The 19583-nt window shown below is 42.3% G+C and overlaps 1 protein-coding gene across 4 annotated transcripts in view; it reads left to right on the forward strand.

The window, feature by feature from the left end:
- The window catches only part of LOC145352499 (echinoderm microtubule-associated protein-like 5), a 153362-nt gene that overhangs the window by 46221 nt on the left and 87558 nt on the right, over window positions 1–19583 (forward strand). For all 4 annotated transcript variants that reach the window (XR_013888545.1, XM_080202439.1, XM_080202440.1 and 1 more), the window contains 4 exons: window positions 8781–8918; window positions 12051–12307; window positions 15448–15660; window positions 18791–18958. Coding sequence is in view for 3 of the 4 variants with exons in the window: in XM_080202439.1 (XP_080058565.1) it covers window positions 8781–8918; window positions 12051–12307; window positions 15448–15660; window positions 18791–18958 (776 nt within the window). In the remaining variant the exon portion in view is untranslated. The remainder of the gene's footprint in view (window positions 1–8780; window positions 8919–12050; window positions 12308–15447; window positions 15661–18790; window positions 18959–19583) is intronic.

Here is a 19583-nt window from a genome sequence, read left to right on the forward strand (position 1 = left end):
CAGCATTGCGGGGGCTGCAGGGCCGGCCTGCAATTGAGCTGACCAACAATCGGGAGGCTAGGAGACAAGGGCCATTGCGAATGTCAATCTTGGTACTGACAGATCGACGCATGCACAGTGGTTAGCTCAGCACTATGCTGTCAGCCTCTCTAATGGGGATAGGCCCTGTCCCATGATTTTTTACATGATTTACGCTGGTGCACTCAGCAGTGTGCAGTGTTTGGGAGATTCTTCTCTGAACTCCCACCAAAAAAACAAGCATGATTTACTCCAATTTTCACACAAATTCGACATATAGAATTTTTTTTTAGGAGAATCGTCCCAAATGACCTTAGGATATTTTTTGAAGATATGAATTAAGATATGCTTACTAGTTTTCTTCATCCTGAACTCCTCTGCCTCACTGCTTTTGTGGTAATAATTTCAGCACATGAACTATAGCTGTACAAGAAGACCCATTATGACCTTCACAGGCAACTAGAGACAGACAAAAATGCTGCTGTTGCCAGTGATGCCCATATCCTGAAGATTAATATATACATATTTAAATAATTGAAGCTGTCTCATGAAGGTCATTTTAAAATTTTCATGCAACCTGTTAGAAGGACCTTTTGTTTCATCCAGATGGCAGCTTACAGTCTACGCTTGCAAATTCCGACATCCATTGTCTTAGCATCTCTTATCTTCCATTGGTATTGTCCAATACGTTAGCCACAAGTCTTATATGGCCAATTACATTTCTGATGCAATTAAATTCGATCAAAGACATTATACTTGTTGGATATGTGATCTCGCTGCTCTTTATTACATGTTAGGGACCAGATCAGAAACTTCAAAGTATATTGTGAAATTACCCTCGACCCCAACTATTTGATTTTGGCATTAACATGAGCACAAAATGTTTTGCTCCAGGTGTGATTCTATTGACCTACTAGGAAGTTTTTATTAAGACAAACTTTATTTAACAATACTGTTTCACAAATACAAAAAGAATTGGTGTAACCTTTACCAATTGAAATACTTAAACATGACAAGGTATAATTGTTAACTGCGAGCTATCTCTATTATTTGGATGTCGGAATTTGCAAGTGTAGACTGTAATCTGCCATCTGGATGAAACAAAAGGTCTTTCTAAAAGGTTGCATGAAAATTTTAAAATGACCTTCATGAGACTGCTTCAATTATTTAAATATGTATATATTAATTTTCAGGACATGGGCATCACTGGCAACAGCAGCATTTTTGTCCATCTCTAGTTGCCTGTGCAGATCATAATGGGTCTTCTTGTACAGCTACAGTTCATGTGCTGAAATTATTACCACAAAAGCAGTGAGGCAGAGGAATTCAGGATGAAGAAAACTAGTAAGCATATCTTAATTCATATCTTCAAAAAATATCCTAAAGTCATTTGGAATGATTCTCCCAAAAAAAAATTCTATATGTCGAATTTGTGTGAAAATTGGAGTAAATCATGCTTTTTTTTTGGTGGGAGTTCAGAGAGTTCAGAGTTCCAGCAATAAAAGAAGTAAGCTCCTCATGAACGGGCAGTAAGCATTCTGAAGGGAGAGGATGAACAGCCAGAGGTCGTGATACATATTGGTACTAATGACCTAGGTAACAAGAGTGACGAGGCCCTGCAGCAGCAGTTTAGGGAGTTAGGTGGTAGAAAGTTAAAAAACAGGACCTCTAGGGTTGTAATGTCAGGATTACCCTCTGTGCCATCTGTCAGTCAAGTTAGAAATAGGAGTATAGTACAGCTCAACATATGGTTAAGCATGGTGTAGGAGGGAGGGTTTCAGCTATCTGGATTATCAGAAGCTCTTCCGGGGCAGGTGGGACCTGTACAAGAAGGATGGGTTGCATCTAAACTGGAAGGGCATAAATATTCTAGCCAGGAGGTTTACTAATGCCACATGGGAGGATTTAAACTAGTTTGGCAGAGGGGTGGGAACCAAAACAAAGGTGAATTAATTGAAGGGAAACTAGAGGGTAGGACGAGTAAGACTCAGAGGAAGAGCAAGCAGGGAGTGGTTGCTGATCAAAGAGGGTAGACTGAAATGCATTTGTTTCAATGTGAGAAGTGTAACATGTAAGGCAGATGAATTAAGAACTTGGATTAGTACTTGGAACTATGATGTTGTTGCCTTTACAGAGACTTGGTTAAGGGAAGGACTGGATTGGCAGCTTAACATTCCAGGATACAGGTGTTTCAGGTGGGATAAAGGGGCATGTAAAAGGGTTGGGGGAGTTTCACTACTGGTTAAGGAGAATATCACAGGCTGTACTGCAGGAGGGTACCTCGGAGAGCTCATACAGCGAGGCAATATGGGCAGAGCTCAAGAATAAGAAGAATGTAGTCACAATGTTAGCGGTTTACTATTGGCCTCCCAGCAGCTAGTGGGAGATAGAGGAACAGATATCCTGGGGGGTAAATTTGCAAAGGCTATGCAGGGAGGTTTAAACTGATTCGGAGGGGGGGTGGGATCCTGAGTAGAGGGGGTGAAAGTGAGGGGGGCATAGATGGGGACTGCAATGCACGGCATCGTGGGGGTGGGGCGGAGCAGGGTTTGAAATGCGTATACTTTAATGCGAGGAGTATTCGCAATAAAGTGGATGAACTTGCAGCGTGGATCAGTACCTGGGACTTTGATGTTGTGGCCATTTCAGAGACATGGATAGAGCAGGGTCAGGAATGGTTGTTGCAGGTCCCGGGGTTCAAATGCTTTAGTCGGAGTAGAGAAGGAGGTGGAAGGGGGGGAGGGGTAGCATTATTGGTCAAGGACTGTATCACAGTGTCAGAGAGGAAGTTTGATGAGGACTTGTCTGTTGAGGTAGTATGGGCGGAGATTAGAAATAGGAGAGGAGAGGTCACCCTGTTGGGAGTCTTTTATAGACCTCCTAAAAGTTCTAGAGAGGTTGAGGAAAGGATTGCGGAGACGATCCTGGTTAGGAGTGAAAGTAATAGGGTAATTGTTATGGGGGACTTTAACGTTACTAATATTGATTGGAATTGCTACAGCTCTAGCTCGTTAGAGGGGTCAGTTTTTGTACAAAGCGTGCAGGAAGGTTTTTTGACTCAGTATGTAGATAGGCCAACTAGAGGTGAGGCTATATTGGATTTGGTGCTGGGAAATGAGCCAGACCAGGTGCTAGACTTGGAAGTTGGTGTGCATTTTGGTGATAGTGACCACAATTCGGTTACGTTCACCTTAGTGATGGAAAGGGATAGGCATGAACCTCAGGTCAGTAGTTTTAGCTGGGGGAAGGGTAATTATGAGGCTATTAGGAGAGAATTAGGAAGCATAGGTTGGACTAGGAGATTACAGGGACTGGGAACGTCCGAAATGTGGAGTTTTTTCAAGGAGCAGCTACTGCGAGTCCGTGATAGGTATGTCCCTGTCAGGCAAGGAGGATTTGGTAGGGCTAGGGAACCGTGGTGCACTAAAAAAGTTGATTCGTTGGTTAAAAAGAAAAAGGAAGTTTATGTTCGGATGAGGCTTGAGGGCTCAGGTAGTGCATTAGAAAGCTTTAGATTGGCTAGGAGGGAGTTGAAGAGTGAGTTAAGAAGGGCTAAAAGAGGACATGAGAAGACTTTGGCTGATAGGATTAAGGAGAATCCTAAGGCGTTCTATAGGTATGTCAAGAACAGAAGGTTGGTTAGGGCAAGATTAGGGCCAGTTACAGACTGTAGAGGGAAGTTGTGTGTGGAACCGGAAGAGATTGGAGAGGCATTGGACCAATATTTCTCTTCGGTGTTCACGCAGGGGGACATGAATATAGCTGAGGAGGACACTGGGTTGCAGGGGTGTAAAATAGACAGTATTGCAGTTGATAAGGGGGATGTGCTGGATATTCTAGAGGGTTTGAAAATAGATAAGTCCCCTGGTCCGGATGGGATTTACCCTAGGATTCTCTGGGAGGCAAGAGAGGTGATTGCAGAGCCTCTGGCTCTGATCTTCAGGTCGTCGTTGGTCTCTGGTATAGTACCGGAAGATTGGAGGATAGCGAATGTTGTCCCATTGTTTAAGAAGGGGAACAGAGACTTCCCCGGGAATTATAGACCGGTGAGTCTTACTTCTGTTGTGGGCAAGGTTTTAGAAAAAATTATTAGGGATAGGATTTATAGTTATTTGGAGAGTAATGAATTGATTGGAGATAGTCAGCATGGTTTTGTAGCGGGTAGGTCATGCCTTACTAACCTTATTGAGTTTTTTGAGAAAGTGACCAAAGAGGTGGATGGGGGTAAGGCAGTTGACGTATATGTGGATTTTAGTAAGGCATTTGATAAGGTTCACCATGGTAGGCTTCTGCAGAAAATGCAGATGTCTGGGATTGAGGGTAGTCTAGGAAATTGGATCAGGAATTGGCTAGCAGATAGGAGACAGAGGGTGGTGCTTGATGGTAAATATTCGTCATGGAGTTCAGTTACAAGTGGTGTGCCTCAGGGATCTGTTTTGGGGCCACTGCTGTTTGTAATTTTTATTAATGATCTGGATGAGGGTATAGTTGGGTGGATAAGTAAATTTGCTGATGACACCAAAGTCGGAGGTGTGGTAGATTGTGAGGAAGGGTGTCATAGTCTGCAGGGAGAGTTAGACAGGTTGCAGAGCTGGGCCGAGAGGTGGCGGATGGAGTTTAATGCGGAGAAGTGTGAGGTAATTCACTTTGGTAGGAATAACAGATGTGTTGAGTATAGGGCTAACGGGAGGACTTTGAATAGTGTGGATGAACAGAGGGATCTAGGTGTATGTGTACATAGATCCCTGAAAGTTGGGAATCAGGTAGATAAGGTTGTTAAGAAGGCATACGGTGTCTTGGCGTTTATTGGTAGGGGGCTTGAATTTAGGAGTCTCAGTGTCATGTTGCAACTGTACACAACTCTGGTGCGGCCGCACTTGGAGTACTGTGTGCAGTTCTGGTCCCCACATTACAGGAAGGATGTGGAGGCTTTGGAGAGGGTGCAGAGGAGGTTTACCAGGATGTTGCCTGGTATGGAGGGGAGGTCCTATGAGGAGAGACTGAGGGATTTGGGGTTGTTTTTGCTAGAAAGAAGGTGGCTAAGAGGGGATCTTATTGAAACATATAAGATGGTTAGAGGTTTAGATAGGGTGGATAGTGATAGCCTTTTTCCTCGGATGGAGAAAGCTAGCACGAGGGGGCATGGCTTTAAATTAAGGGGGGGTAGTTATAGGACGGATGTCAGGGGTAGGTTCTTTACCCAGAGGGTGGTGAGGGATTGGAATGCCCTGCCTGCTGCAGTTGTAAATGCGCCTAGTTTGGGGGCGTTTAAGAGATCCGTGGATAGGTTTATGGATGAAAAGGGATTGGTTTAGATTAGTGGGTCATTGTTTTTTAACTGGTCGGCGCAACATCGTGGGCCGAAGGGCCTGTTCTGCGCTGTAATGTTCTATGTTCTACGTAGGCAGATTTTGGCAAGCTGTAAAAGTAACAGAGTTGTTGTGGTGGGAGATTTTAACTTCCTCTATATTGACTGGGACTCACTAAGTGCTAGGGGCGTGGGCGGGGTGGTATGTAGATAGTCTAACTAGGGAAGGGGCCGTACTGGACCTGGCATTGGGGAATGAGCCCGGCCAAGTGGGTGACGTTTCAGTAGGGAAACAGTTCGGGAACAGTGACCACAATTCAGTAAGCTTTAAGGTACTGATGGATAAAGATAAGTGTAATCCTCAAGTGAAGGTGCTAAATTGGGGGAAGGCTAATTCCAGCAATATTAGATAGGAGCTGAAGAGCACATGTTTGAGGGCAAATCAACACCTGGCATGTGAGAGGCTGTCAAGTGTAAGTTGATAGGAATTCAGGACCAGCACATTTCTGTAAGGCTGAAGGATAAGTATGGCAAGTTTCGGGAACCTTGGATAATAAGAAATATTGTGGGTTTAGTCAAAGAGAAAAAGGAAACATTTATCAAGCCTAGGAGGGGAATACACAAAACAAATGTGGAATACAAGTAAAGTAGAAAGAAACTTAAGCAAGGAGTAAAGAGGGCTAAAAGGGGTCACAGAAAGTCATTGGCCAGTAGGATTAAGGAAAATCCCATGGCTTTAAAGAGCAAGAGGATAGCCAGGGAGAGAGTTGGCCCACAGAAAGGCGGGGGGGGGGGGGCGCGGTGTGGTGGCGGTGGGGGGAGGGCAGCGGGGGGGGGAATCTATGCATGGAGCTAGAGGAAATGGGCGTGGTATTAAATGAGTACTTTGTGTCAGTATTCACTAAAGAGAAGGACATAGAGAATGATGAGTCTGGGGAAGGGTATGTAGATAGTTTGGGTCATGTTCAGATCAAAATGGAGGAGGTACTGGAGTTCTTGTGAAGCATTAAGGTAGACAAGTCCCCAGGACCCTGATGGAATATACTCCAAAATACTGAGAGAGGCAAGTGCCTTGAGAGAAATCTTTGTATCCTCACTGGTTACAGGTGAGGTCCCAGAGGATTGGAGAATAGCCAATGTTGATTCTTTGTTTAAGAAGGGTAGCAAGGATAATCCAAGTAATTATAGGCTAGTGAGTCTTATGTCAGTGGTAGGAATGTTATTGGAGAGGATTTTTCAAGACAAGATCTAATCCCACTTGGAAATAAGCGGACGAATTAGCGAATTTTGTTAAGGGGAGGTCGTGTCTCACTAATTTGATTTTGTGAAGGGGAGGCTGCATTATCACTAACTTGATCGAGTTTTTCGAGGAAGTTACAAAGATGATTGAGGGTAGGGCAGTGGATGTTGTCTACATGAACTCAGTAAGGCCTTTGTCAAGATCCCTCATGGCAGACTGGTACAGAACGTGAAGTCGCACAAGATCAGAGGTGAGTTGGTAAGATGGATACAGAACTGGCTCGGTCATAGAAGACGGAGAGTAGCAGTGGAAGGATGCATTTCTAAATGAAGGGCTGTGACAAGTGGCGTTCGTCAGGGATCAGTGCTAGGACATTTGCTGTTTGTAATATATATATAAATGATTTGGAGGAAAATGTAACTGGTTTGATTAGTAAGTTTGCAGATGACACAAAGGTTGGCGGAATTGAAGATAGCAATGAGGACCGTCAGAGGATACAGCAGGATATAGATCAGTTTGAGACTTGGGCAGAGAGATGGCAGATGGAGCATAATCCAGACAAATAAGAGGTAATGTATTTTGGAAGGTGTAAAGCAGATGGGAAATATACAGTAAATGGCAGAACCCTTAAAAGTATTGATAGGTAGAGGGATCTGGGTGTACAGGTACACAGGTCACTGAAAGTGGCAGTGCCGGTGGAGAAGCTAGTCAAGAAGGCATACAGCATTCTTGCCTTCAACGGTTGGGGCATTGAGTTTAAAAATTGGCACATCATGTTGCAGCTTCATAGAACCTTAGTTAGGCTGTACTTGAAATATAGTGATTCAGTTCTGGTCGCCACACTACCAGAAAGATGTGGAGGCTTTGGAGAGGGTACAGAAAAGATTTACCAGGATGTTGCCTGGTATGGACGGCATTAGCTATGAGGAGAGGTTGGAAGAACTTGGTTTGTTCTCACTGGAATGATCAAGGTTGAGGCAACATGATAGAAGTCTACGAGATTGTGAGGGGCATGACAGAGTGGATAGTCAGAAGCTTTTTCCAACGGTGGAAGAGTCAGTTAGTAGGGAACATAGGTTTAAGATGCAAGGGGCAAGGATTAAGGGAGATGTACGGGGCAGGTTTTTTATACAGAAGGTAGTGGGTGCTTGGAACTCGCTGCTGGGGGAGATAGTGGAAGCAGATATGATAGTGACTTTTAACGGGTGTCTTGACAAATACGTGATAGGGTGGGAATAGTGGGATATGGTACCCGGCAGGGTAAGGAGCTTTAGTTCAGTTGGGCAGCATAGTTGGTGCAGGCTTGGAGGGCCAAAGGGCCTGTTCGTGTGCTGTAATTTTCTTTGTTCTTTGTTCTCTTCAGAATCAGTTAGTAAAAACACACAGGCTTATGTGAAGTACAAGTATCCAGCCTTTTAACATCTCTGAACAGAGACACAATCTGTCTTCTGATCCTTAGACAGCAGGCTCCAGAGAAAACCTATCTTCACACAGCAAAACTCCAGAGAAAGAGAGAGTGGGAAAACAGCTCTTGCCTTTTGCAGACCTCTAGCAGGTCCCAGTCTTCAATTTCCAGACACAGAGAGAAAGAGAACAAGCTGCTGTTCTGTTCAAATTCAAACAGCAACTGCCTGTTTGCTGCTCTGTAAACCTAGCTCCTCCCATTAGCACATGAAACACATGTAAATGAATGTATTAAATCCTATTCTGAAACCCCAGTGGACAACCCAAAAAAAAACAAAACTGTATTCACTCAGATGAGAAGAAATGCCCAAATAACAAGGAGCATGCTCAGCAGGTGGGATAATTGAGAATTAAAGCAAATTAATCTGATAGAATATGACTGACTATATGATCACAGCTGTTAAGTAGGAGGGAGGAAAGTGAGATTTACTGAAGTTCTAAATTAGTACTAAATTAACAGGATGCAGTTAATAATTCTCATACAACAATGCTCAAATTTCTGATTGGTGCTAATTTGAAATGTCAACTTTTAAGAATACCTCAATTCAGTTTCCTTATTTGCTGCAACATGTAATTCACTTCAGGTGAGATATAAAATTCCAAAACTAATTTTAATATCTGTTTTGTTGAATGAGCAGGGAAATATAATAATATGAGGATCAGTTGGAAAGAAAATTATGCTAAGAATATTGAACAGTTCAATTATTACATATTTTGCTTTCTTATGGTAGACTGAATTTATGTTTTCAGAATATGGAGTCTTATTGATCATGCTCTGATTGCTCGGTGCAATATGGAAGAACCAATTCGTTGTGTTGCTGTGAGTTCGGATGGTATCCATCTTGCTCTGGGTATGAAGGATGGTTCCTTTACTGTTCTACGGATCAGGTATGCAGAAATGCAAGCCATCTGCTGTTTTACTTTTGAATAATACCAGTAGCCTTCTGCATTAGATCAATAAAAGAAGCTGTAACCATTTCACATCACCTAATCTTTATCGGTTAAACTTTGTGATATTGACAAAAGAGATTACAGAAGAAATAATCCCTTATGACTACAAAGATATCAATCCAACAAAGTCAGCAGTTCTGTCCAGCTGTCAAAACAAGATTCCCACCGAGTTAATTTACTTATGAGTCTGGTCTCTCAGTTAAAATTCTATTATTTATACTTTAATGATCTGTTTGATGTTTTTATTGGGTGTGGGAGAACCAGTTTTTTACAGTGCATGGGTCGGCTCCATTTGCGTATCAGCAGATGGGTATTGTTTACTCAGCAGGGAGTACTTCCTCTGAGGACAAGAAGGAGAGAGGAGACCAGATGGTCACAGGCATCACCTCCAAAGAGAAGTATAGATACTAGGTGTTCAGGTCCAGCAGGGAGGGCATGGAGGATTGCCCTGTGGAAGATGCCACTCGGGGCAACAGGCAGTGATCCAACTGCCTCAAAATGACCAAAGTCCAGTACCACAGGAGATTTCACCTTTCAAGGAAAACCATCATGTCCATATGCCAGATGATTGGACCAGAGATAGCCTCCAAATGTGTGGGATGACATCGAATACCCATGGCTCTCAAGGTCACTGTACCTATAACATTTATGGCTCCAGATTATTCCAGGGGTTGGTGGGTAATCTTTGCAGAGTCTCCCACTCAGCTGTGTATGGCTGTGTTAAGCTGTCAACACTTGCTTTAGGGAAGCACATTCATCCATTTCAAGATGGATCAAGCCAGCCAGGCTGAGTGGTCCAGAGCTTTGCGGCTATTATAGTGTTTCCCCATATCTAAAATGCCATTGATTGCATCCAAGGCTGACGCCAAGGCTGGTTGTGGCTCCCCAATATCTCCAATAGCAAAATAACACCCTTTCTTGCTTCTCTTGACTTGCCTCCTCAAAGACAGCAGCTGGAATCTTATGGCTATTCACGTCAGTGAGATTTTCCCATCCCGCTGCAGTGCATAGAGATTTGACTGGGTGCCAAATTCTCTGACCTCACTGCAGTGGGAGTGTGGAGTGAATAGCATCTTCTCTTTCTGATTAGTAAACATCTTTCATAACCAGTGTTGCCATCCCATTCACTTTTTTTCCCTTTCTATCTTTTCTGAACACTTTCTATCCATAAATACTAAGCAGCCAGTCTTGGCTTGAAGAATGGTTTTGGCAGGGCCTGTGAGGTGTGCTCAGACATCCATGCCTAGTCCAGTATTAAGAAAGGGTTGTGGGGTTCCTGCCTAGCACTGGAAGTGATATAGTAGCAAAAACAGAAAAATGGCTTAAGAACAGTGAAGACAGGATAGTGAGTCATGCTGCTACTTTGCAGTCAGGATCGGTGGGGAAAGGAGGGAGGCCAGTGATCAGGGCAGGGTGAGTAGTTAGCCCGGGGGAATGGTCAGCCTACTGGGGGGGCAGTCAGCACTGGTTGGGGGGTGTGGATTTACTGTTGGGAGGGTCTGGAGATTGCAGTGGGCTGGGGGTGAAGGGATTGTTGCTGGAGATTGCAGCGGGCTTGGAGCTGGGGATCAGGGTTGGGCCTGGGAATGATCAGGGTGAAAGTGGTCAGGCCATGGTAGCGGGGGGAGGGGCGGAGAGCCAGTGTTGCCAGTGTCCCGGGGCTGGCCAGCAATCGGGAGGCTATCAGTGCAGGGCCCCTATGCATCACCGATCTCGGCACTGACAGATCGGTGCATGCGCAACCTCACCAGCGGGAATAGGCCTCACCTCCTGAAATTTAATGATAGTCATGCTGGTGGCCTCTGCAGTGCACAGAGTGTGGGAGATTCTTTCTGAACTCCCACTGAAAAAAGCAGTTTGAATTACTCCAGTTTTCATGCAAATTTGACACTTTGAATTTTTTTGGGAGAATCCCAGTCATTCTCTTGCCCTTTATATCCTGTGCTGGGGTCATTGCCAGGTCACTGTCCGGCTATGTCCCTTTCCTCCAGGGGCTATATGTACCTTTATGACCCAGGGAAACCTCACAACATGTTCACGCCTAGATGAACCTGTTGTAAATGGCACAGCGTCCGTTGAATAACTGGTGAGGGGGTGGGAATGAACTAGAAAAAGTGCTTGCTAATGACAGGCTGATGTATTAAAATGAGCTTTCAGTGGTCCTGGCGTGTTTCATACCACTGCAGTGGCAAGGGGCCAGTAAGATAGGAACTCAAACTCTTGCTGCCATGAATTTTACTCTCTGGATTTTGAGCATGTGCTGCCATTCTGCAGTGGGACAGTGCAGGATCAAAGTCACTCCAGTGAGTCCAATGACCTAGGGAATGGCCAAGATCTTCTGCAGGGATGGCAAATGCATTGAATAATTTTATTATCTCTACCCTTAAGAGAAGTATCAGTTATAATTGATACAAGGGGATATTTTCCCTATCTTGTGCCTGGAGAATCAGAGAAGAACAGTAATGGGTGAAAGAAGCCTGGCTAATTGGGTCTGTATCCTTATGTACAGGATTACTTTGTGATAGGTACAAGCTTAAAGCACCTATTTTAACAAGGCAGGCCTCCTGTTTTTTCCTTCCTCCATCAGCGTCACTGAAGTCTGCTAACCCAGCAGAGGGGAATCTGTGGAACAGTCTTGGGTGGAAGATGAACAAACTTCAACCGTGTTCAGGATTCTATCTTTTTTGTCCCACTTAGGATGAACAGAAGCCCTCAAGGTATACAGCAACTCCTAGTGCAGCTACAGGCTCGGTTCCACCTCAACTTTTAAGCACAACTGGGAACTTGGGTGGGTAGGTGGGGCGGTTCTAGAGAGGAAGTATATTTTCAGAACTTTATGCTTCCTACAAAGGAAGAGTCATTGAAGGACTATGATCTTACAGGTGATTCAGCACGTGTCTGAGAATGATTTTTCAATAGTGGTTCTAACAGTTTAATGTGAAGATGTGTCGGATTTTTGAAGTTCAGCAGATTGAAGTCCCTGTTGAACAATTCAGTTAAGACCTTGTGTATTATTTTGGAGGCAGTACTTTGGACCAATTTCATGATAAACTGCTTTTATTATTGCAGAGATATGACTGAAGTTGTTCACATTAAGGATAGGAAAGAAGCAATTCATGAGTTAAAATATTCACCTGATGGATCATATTTGTCTGTGGGCTCAAATGATAGCTCCATTGATATCTATGGAGTTTTGCAACGATACAAAAAAGTAGGCGAGTGTTTTGGATCTTTGAGCTTCATCACACATATGGATTGGTCAACTGATAGCAAATACTTGCAAACTAATGATGGTTCTGGAAGAAGACTGTTTTACAACATGCCAAGTAAGTTTCATCTTATTAAAACAATATAAAGGTGTAATTGCATGTTATCTGTTCTTAATCTGTTACTTTGTATTCTTATTGATCCTAAGCAATATTGATTTATTTGTGATAAATCTCTTCTGAAATTGCATGTCCGTCATGTAATAAAATGTCCCACGGTGCTTTAAAACAGGATCACAGCAACACAATAGGAAGTGGAAGAAAGATTAAGGAGGTAACAAGATTGCAGTTTGTAAGAGAAGGATAACCAAGGCTCTACTGCTAATGGTAGGGAGGTTGGGTGCTGTGGGGTTGGGGGAGGAAAGAGGGAAAACAGGGAGCGCAAAATTTGGACAATGGCCTCACCGATGATGCGTCCTTGACGGTGATTTCCTCGAAACATGGTGTTACCAGCAGGACCAAAAGAGTTTGCCTCTGGCGAATGGTATGCCACCTGCTGCCACATGAAACACTCAGTGGGGAGGCCAGAGAACCCCGAATGTGTTTGGAACATTGGACTAGACCAGATTGTGCAGAGTAATGTAGGACCATGGGCGAATACAAAAATTAGAGTAAGAGTTGTACATTTTTAATTTTACCCACTGGGAACTAGGGTCAATAGAGGAACATAAACATAAGAACATAAGAAATAGGAGCAAGAGTAGGCCATCTGGCCCCTCGAGCCTGCCCCGCCATTCAGTAAGATCATGGCTGATCTGTTGTGGCTCAGTTCCACATTCCTGCCCTCTCCCCATAACCCTTAATCCGCTCTCTTATCAAAAACCCATCAACCCGCGTCTTAAAAACATTTAGCGAGGTAGCCTCCACCACTTCAACGGGCAGAGAATTCCAGAGATTCACCACCCTTTGAAGAAGTTCCTCCTCAATTCCGTTCTAAACCACCCCCCCCCCCCCTTTATTTTGAGGCTGTGCCCCCTAGTCCTACTGTCCTTTCTGAGCGGGAAGAGTCTCTCCACCTCTATCCTATCCATCCCATTCATCATCTTATATGTCTCAATGAGATCTCCCCTCATTCTTCTAAACTCTAACGAGTACAAGCCTAGTTTATTCAGCCTCTCCTCATAGCTCAACCCCCTCAACTCCGGCATCAGCGATCTAGGTCAATGGTGGGCACCCTGCAGCCTGAGGGCCACATGTCGTCCACCAGGCTTCTGAGTGCAGTCCACGAGACATTTTGTTGACTGCTGCCCCCAGGCAGGGTTTCCACATTCCCCAGTTTTTCATCCATATAGCTTTATTCCAACCTGTATAAGTAAAGTGAAGGGCACATGAAGTGAGGTGCATGCTGATTGCACAGAACATTGATTATGAGAACTATGTGCGCCCTCTGCATCCAATCAAATATTTCTGATGTGAGATTCTCCCAGAAAAATTCGAAGTCTCAAATTTAGGTAAAAGCTGGAGTAAACCCCATTGTTGTTTTCAATGGGACTTTCAAAATGAATCTCCCACACTGTGCACTGTAGGGTGCACTAGCATGAATATCGTTAAAAATTCCCGCTGGAGAGGCTGGCAGCATAGCACTGAACGGGCCACTGCGCATGCACCGATCTGTCATAGCGGAGATCGGTGCATGCACAATTCCCTGCACTGCCGGCCTCCCGATTGCTGGCCAGCTCAGTTGCTGGTCAGCCCCGCGGTTCCCACATTGCAAGCCATGCGAGACCCCCCCCCCACCCAACACCCGAATCGCTGGCCTTCAGGTTGTATCAGTGTCAGCCTTCATCGCTGGCCTCCCTCCTTATGTCACCACCAAGCGGCAGCAAGACCCCCACTCCCACCCTCCAGGGGCTCTGACCCCTTGGCACTGCCTGATGTCTGGTGCCCCTTGGGCATTGCCACTTTGCCCCTTGGGCAATGCCATGAGTCCAGGCTGATAAGCAATGCCCAGGGGGCACTCCCCCTTACTGTGGGGACCTCCTGGGGGGGTCCTCCATGGCCCCCCCTTCTCTCCATCAGGGTTGGGCCACCAGCTCCTTGCACGTGGAGAGCTATTGTAAACCATGCTGGAGTAAAACATTTCTGGCTGGGGCGGGGAGGAGACTCTAGTCTCTGAGCCCGCTAATGATATTGAAACCATTATTTAAATAATTCACCCAGCTCCACACTATTTTCTGCCATGGGGCTGACAGCACCGGAAATCCGGCAGCCAGCAGGAAGCCTGCTACTTGCCTTCCACTTGAGTCTCCCGGCCTGTTGCACTACTAAAGCAGCACACTGGGCTGGGAGAATCTTTCCCCTCCCCCCCCACCCCCCACCGTTGTTTTTACCATTTGAAGTTGATAATTCTATTAATATATGAAGGATTGAGTATTTTCTATGACTTATGAAATATTTGTGTATTCAATATATTCAATCTTATTCAAGGATCATAGTTAGTGAACATGCTCGATATCAATCTTGCAGCTCACTAAGATGAAGAGGGTCACTCGTGTGGCACACTCACTAATGTAGGTCACCCATCACTGATCTAGATGCTCGGTCATTGGGATTGCTTCTTCAAAAATGGCTGGCAATTAAAAACATAAACAGCCTGTTTTTTATTCTTGTGTGGCCACATTTACTACAAATACTTTAGAGGCCAAGGTCCATTAACAATATCAGAGAGAAATATTTATTTAGTTGGAGATCCTTTGTTGGAGTTGGGAAAAACAGATTCAAGCCGTTGTACAGAAGAACTCATCAAAATTAATTATTGAATCCTGGAACTTAGGCATCTGGATGTTGACATTACCAATTTTCTATCCTGTTGCCTCCCTGTTTACATTGCTCCTGTTGAAATTCCATTTCGGAGTAATTTCACTCATTTTTACTTTCTTTTTCTTTCTGGTCCTTTCCACAAGCCAAAATTGTCCTTGTACATCAAACCCAATTTGTATCACTGCAGCATTTGACTACATATCTGTTTTACAGATTGTTAACCTCATTAGCACAGAATTCACTAGCAGGTTAAAATCCAGGCCCATGCTTCTATATGTGTAACATGTCTCATTCAGCTCATTAACTGGGCTTGGTGATGTGATTTAACAATTATTCAAAACTTCTTTCTGCTTTCACATGCCATGGCAAACTTGTATCTATCTTCATCAATTTGTTTCAGATGTATTTTCTGGTGTCTTTTTGTTTTTATGCTTTTACAGGCGGTAAGGAAATTACAAATAAAGAGGAGATAAAGGATGTTCAGTGGGCAACTTGGACTTGTATATTGGGTCCAAATGTGAACGGAATATGGCCCAAATATTTAGATGTTAATGGTATTAATTCAGTGGATGCAAATTTCAAGGATCATGTTCTTGTTACTGGAGATGATTATGGATTAGTAAAACTTTTTCGATATCCTGGTTTCAAAAAAGGTACTTTTTAATCTGATTTTTATTATGTCATTTTTATTAGTTGCTTATTATTTGTAAATCATATGCCTTAATCCAGGTCTCTGTGCAAAAATGAGGCTGCTTTCTTTCTTTCTGTGAGTCAAGACAATAATAAAGTAATGAAATGCCATTCCTCAACATTAACCAATGTACCAGAAAGAACAAATTACATCAGCAGGGGTTATAGTTGGAAATTTATCATGAAATTCAAAACAGAAAAAATGGCTAACAAGACAAAAAATGCCACTTAGAATTTCTTTATGTTGTAGTAAGTGCTTTCTTGCATTACAAAATTACAAAGGACTTGTATTCACAAGCTTTTCAGGAAAATACTTATTGTGGCATACCATTAAGATTGTATTATACATTGCTGTAAGTTTCCAACAGTTAGCAGAGTGATTTTTTTTTCTTTTGGCAGAACTTGAAATAAATTTCTTTTAAGGGAATAGAATGCACTTGGATGCAACTGTGAGGAGTAATTAGTGCTGTGAAATGCATACTATCTTGAGTTTTAAATGGCTACAGTATAATGTCAGCCCAGTGTGAAACATTTTCTTAATATTCAGAGAATAGATACACGTGCCAATTCTGCCCCCTAAGATTTAAGACCCAGGAAGAAACTCTACTGTCAATGCACAGAGCAATGCAAAAGACTTCAAGGTGACTTGCAGCAGTTTACATCTGCACTCCATTTGACTTACCAGGTCTAAGTCCTTTAAATGTAATATAACTACACCTTTGCATCCCTTTTGTATGGCATCAAAATAATTGTTTTGTTGGCTGCATTCAAATAGAGAACTCTTCCAAAAAACTTCCTAGTATTATGTACAAGATGAGTAGATAATATGCAAATTTTAATTTGATGTCTTGTTGAGTGTTTCGATAGTATTTGTCTCTGCTGTTGGATTTTCAGAAGCACTTTATTGAGCAATAAGCTAAAATGTACTGGCTTAACATTGGTATCCATCAGTTTTAAATACTAATGTGCAAATGCAGTGTTGTTTAAAGTTTTTATATTATCACAAATAGGCAAACATCCAGAAAGTTCAGAATCTTGCAATTAAACAAGTTTAAGACATACACACCAACTTTCTAAGGATTCTAAAGGTGTCCAAAGTTGTGTAGGTTAGGTGGTAAATGAATGGGGTTACTGGAATAGGGCAGGGCGTGGACCTGGTAAAATATTCTTCTAGAGAGTCGGTGCAGACTGGCTGGGCCGAATGACCTTCTTCTCCATTGTAGGGATTCTATGGACCTGCAAAAAGTAGGCATACTTTAATTGTTTCACAGCAAGCTCAGTAAACTCACGTCCTAAGATTAGTGAAATAGGTTAACATAGGCTTGTGTTGTTCAAATGGTCGGCTTTTCTTTGTGTCATGAGCTTTTTTGAAGCTATTCATCTGCTTTTGATAGTTTTCTCGGTTAAAATGCACATGTTCATTCAATACCTATTGGAAGTTACTATCTGGTACATAATGGCTGTAATTCTGCAGTTTTCCTGCCCTGCTCCACCAAATCTCCTTTCAATGCAGTGAGAATTTGCTGGCATGAATGGCCGGAGAATCCCACCCTATGTTTTATTCTCAATACATTCTGTAACATTTGTTTCATAAAACAGTTTCATTTGGGAAACATTGTTTACAGTATTTCTGTTTAACATTCTTTTATGGTTAGCTCAATTTGTTAAATTACAGGTAATAGCCAATTATGTTATATCTTTTTGTATGATTCTATACTATATTGTGAGCAATTATATTGTGAGCACTGTTCCATAGTTCTGAAGAAGTTTGTCGATAAGAAACATCTGTGTTACTTTTTATATTTATTTGTATTATCTTAGTTCTATTGATGCTGCATGGGGCGAATAAATAGTTCAATGTTAATGATCCAGAAATATTTAGGGTTCCAAAAAAATTGCATTGTGTCTATTATTTCAGATTTGCATCCTCTTAGTACTCTTGATTCTTTTGGGACAAAAGACAATTAGTTCAAAATTAATGATCCAGAAATATTTTCTGTCAAAACAGCTTTTTAACTTTTTTTTCTTCAGGAATAATTTTGAGAAGTACTCATTCTCAGCTTACCACTTAACTTTTAAAAACTAGTCTTTCTAAGAAAATCTACTTCAAAATATTTGAAAAAAGTTATCTTTAATGTTAGGGTTTTGAAAGCATTGTGCTTTTGTGCAAGATTATAAAAAGATATTGAGCTGGTAGGTAATTTAGTTGCAAATAAGCTAGTGTTGTTGATGTTTCCCCAAAGACAATAAATAGTAAGTAATTCATGGGACTGTCTCAGCGACCAGAACACTTTCAACCTATTATTTTGGGCAGACTTTGATCTAGTTTTTGGCAAGTAATAGAATATACCGACATGGACAGAGAATTTTTTGAAATAACGCTGATGTGAGGCAGTCAGACAGCAAAGGCTATAAGAGGAAAGAATGAAAGGCAGAATATTGTGCTCAAATCAGGTAAGTGTGGCTTTTTCTTACCTTTGCATAATAGTACAAAATAAAGCTGCATTTTTTGAATCTGATCATAATGACTAACAGTTATCTGATTAAAAACATAGACAATAGCTGCAGACATAAGCCATTTGGCCCTTTGAGCCTGCTCCGCCATTCATTATGATCATGGCTGATCATCAAATTCAATATCCTGATCCCGCCTTCCCCGCATCCATTGATCCCTTTAGCCCCAAGAGTTATATCTAATTTATTTTGGAAACATAACTAACATAATGTAACTGATAAATTCATATTCCATTTTATATCTCAGTGATTGTTCTGTCTGCCTTTGAATAGGCCAAATACCCAGTTCAAATAGCAGGATACTATGTTTATACTCCTGAGTTATGCTGTCACATGTAGGTACAGGACAATGTGAGTGTAAGGTGCTCAGACCATTTATGAGATTAACTGTTGCCACTGAATCCGAGAAATTATCTGTTAACGGATGCATATGTAACACAGTTGAAGTTGAGAATGAGAATGCAATGTTTTTGAGGTTCTAAGATTGGATGAAATAAGTAAATGAGAAACTGTTTTTCAGATTTGAAATTGTTCAAAAGTGGTATACTGTTTCCTACAGAAATGTAAACTATTTTTCAGGGGCAAAATTCAAAAAATACATTGGTCATTCAGCACATGTGACCAATGTGAGATGGTCTTATGATTACCAGTGGGTTATTTCTATTGGTGGAGCAGATCATTCAGTTTTCCAGTGGCAACTTATCCCTGAAAGAAAGTCCAAAGAATTTCTTCATATTGTCCTTCAAGGTGAGCAAGCAATTCAACTATGTACTTGAAACTGCATTGTTAATTTACTGCGCCAATCACTTCACAAATTTGAGGTAAGTTCGACCTTATCTGGAAAAAGGAGGGAATTGAATCACCCGCCCAGTTTATACCCACTTGTTCTTAATTGTCCAATGGAATAAAAGCTGGTGAAGTGTAAAATGAATGGGTACTCTGATCCAGCCTGTTTCTTCTTGGGAAAACTAAGTTCTTGTTAAAGCACAGAAGGATAAAAGGGATTTTGACAGAGATGTTCAAAATCATGAAAGCTCAATGTAGAGTAAGTAAAGAAAAACTTTTCAATGGTCAAGGGATGATAACCAGAGGAGACAGATTTAAGGTGATTGGCAAAAGAACCAGATGTGAAATGAGAAAAAAAACTTTGATGCAACAAACGTGCAGCCTGATGAGGTGGACACAGATTCAGTCATGGTCTTCAAAAAGGAGTTGGATATATACTTGAAGGAGAAAAGTTTGCAGGGAAATGTGGAAAGAATAGATGAGTGGATATAAGTTGTTCCATTGGTAAGATGCAGCATAGGTTCATGAAGGGAAGGTCATGTTTGACTAATTTGGTAGAATTCTTTGAGAACATTACATGGACAGT

The sequence above is a fragment of the Carcharhinus amblyrhynchos genome, chromosome 14 (assembly GCF_965287045.1).
Source record: "Carcharhinus amblyrhynchos chromosome 14, sCarAmb.v2.hapA, whole genome shotgun sequence".
NCBI classification, from domain to species: domain Eukaryota; kingdom Metazoa; phylum Chordata; class Chondrichthyes; order Carcharhiniformes; family Carcharhinidae; genus Carcharhinus; species Carcharhinus amblyrhynchos.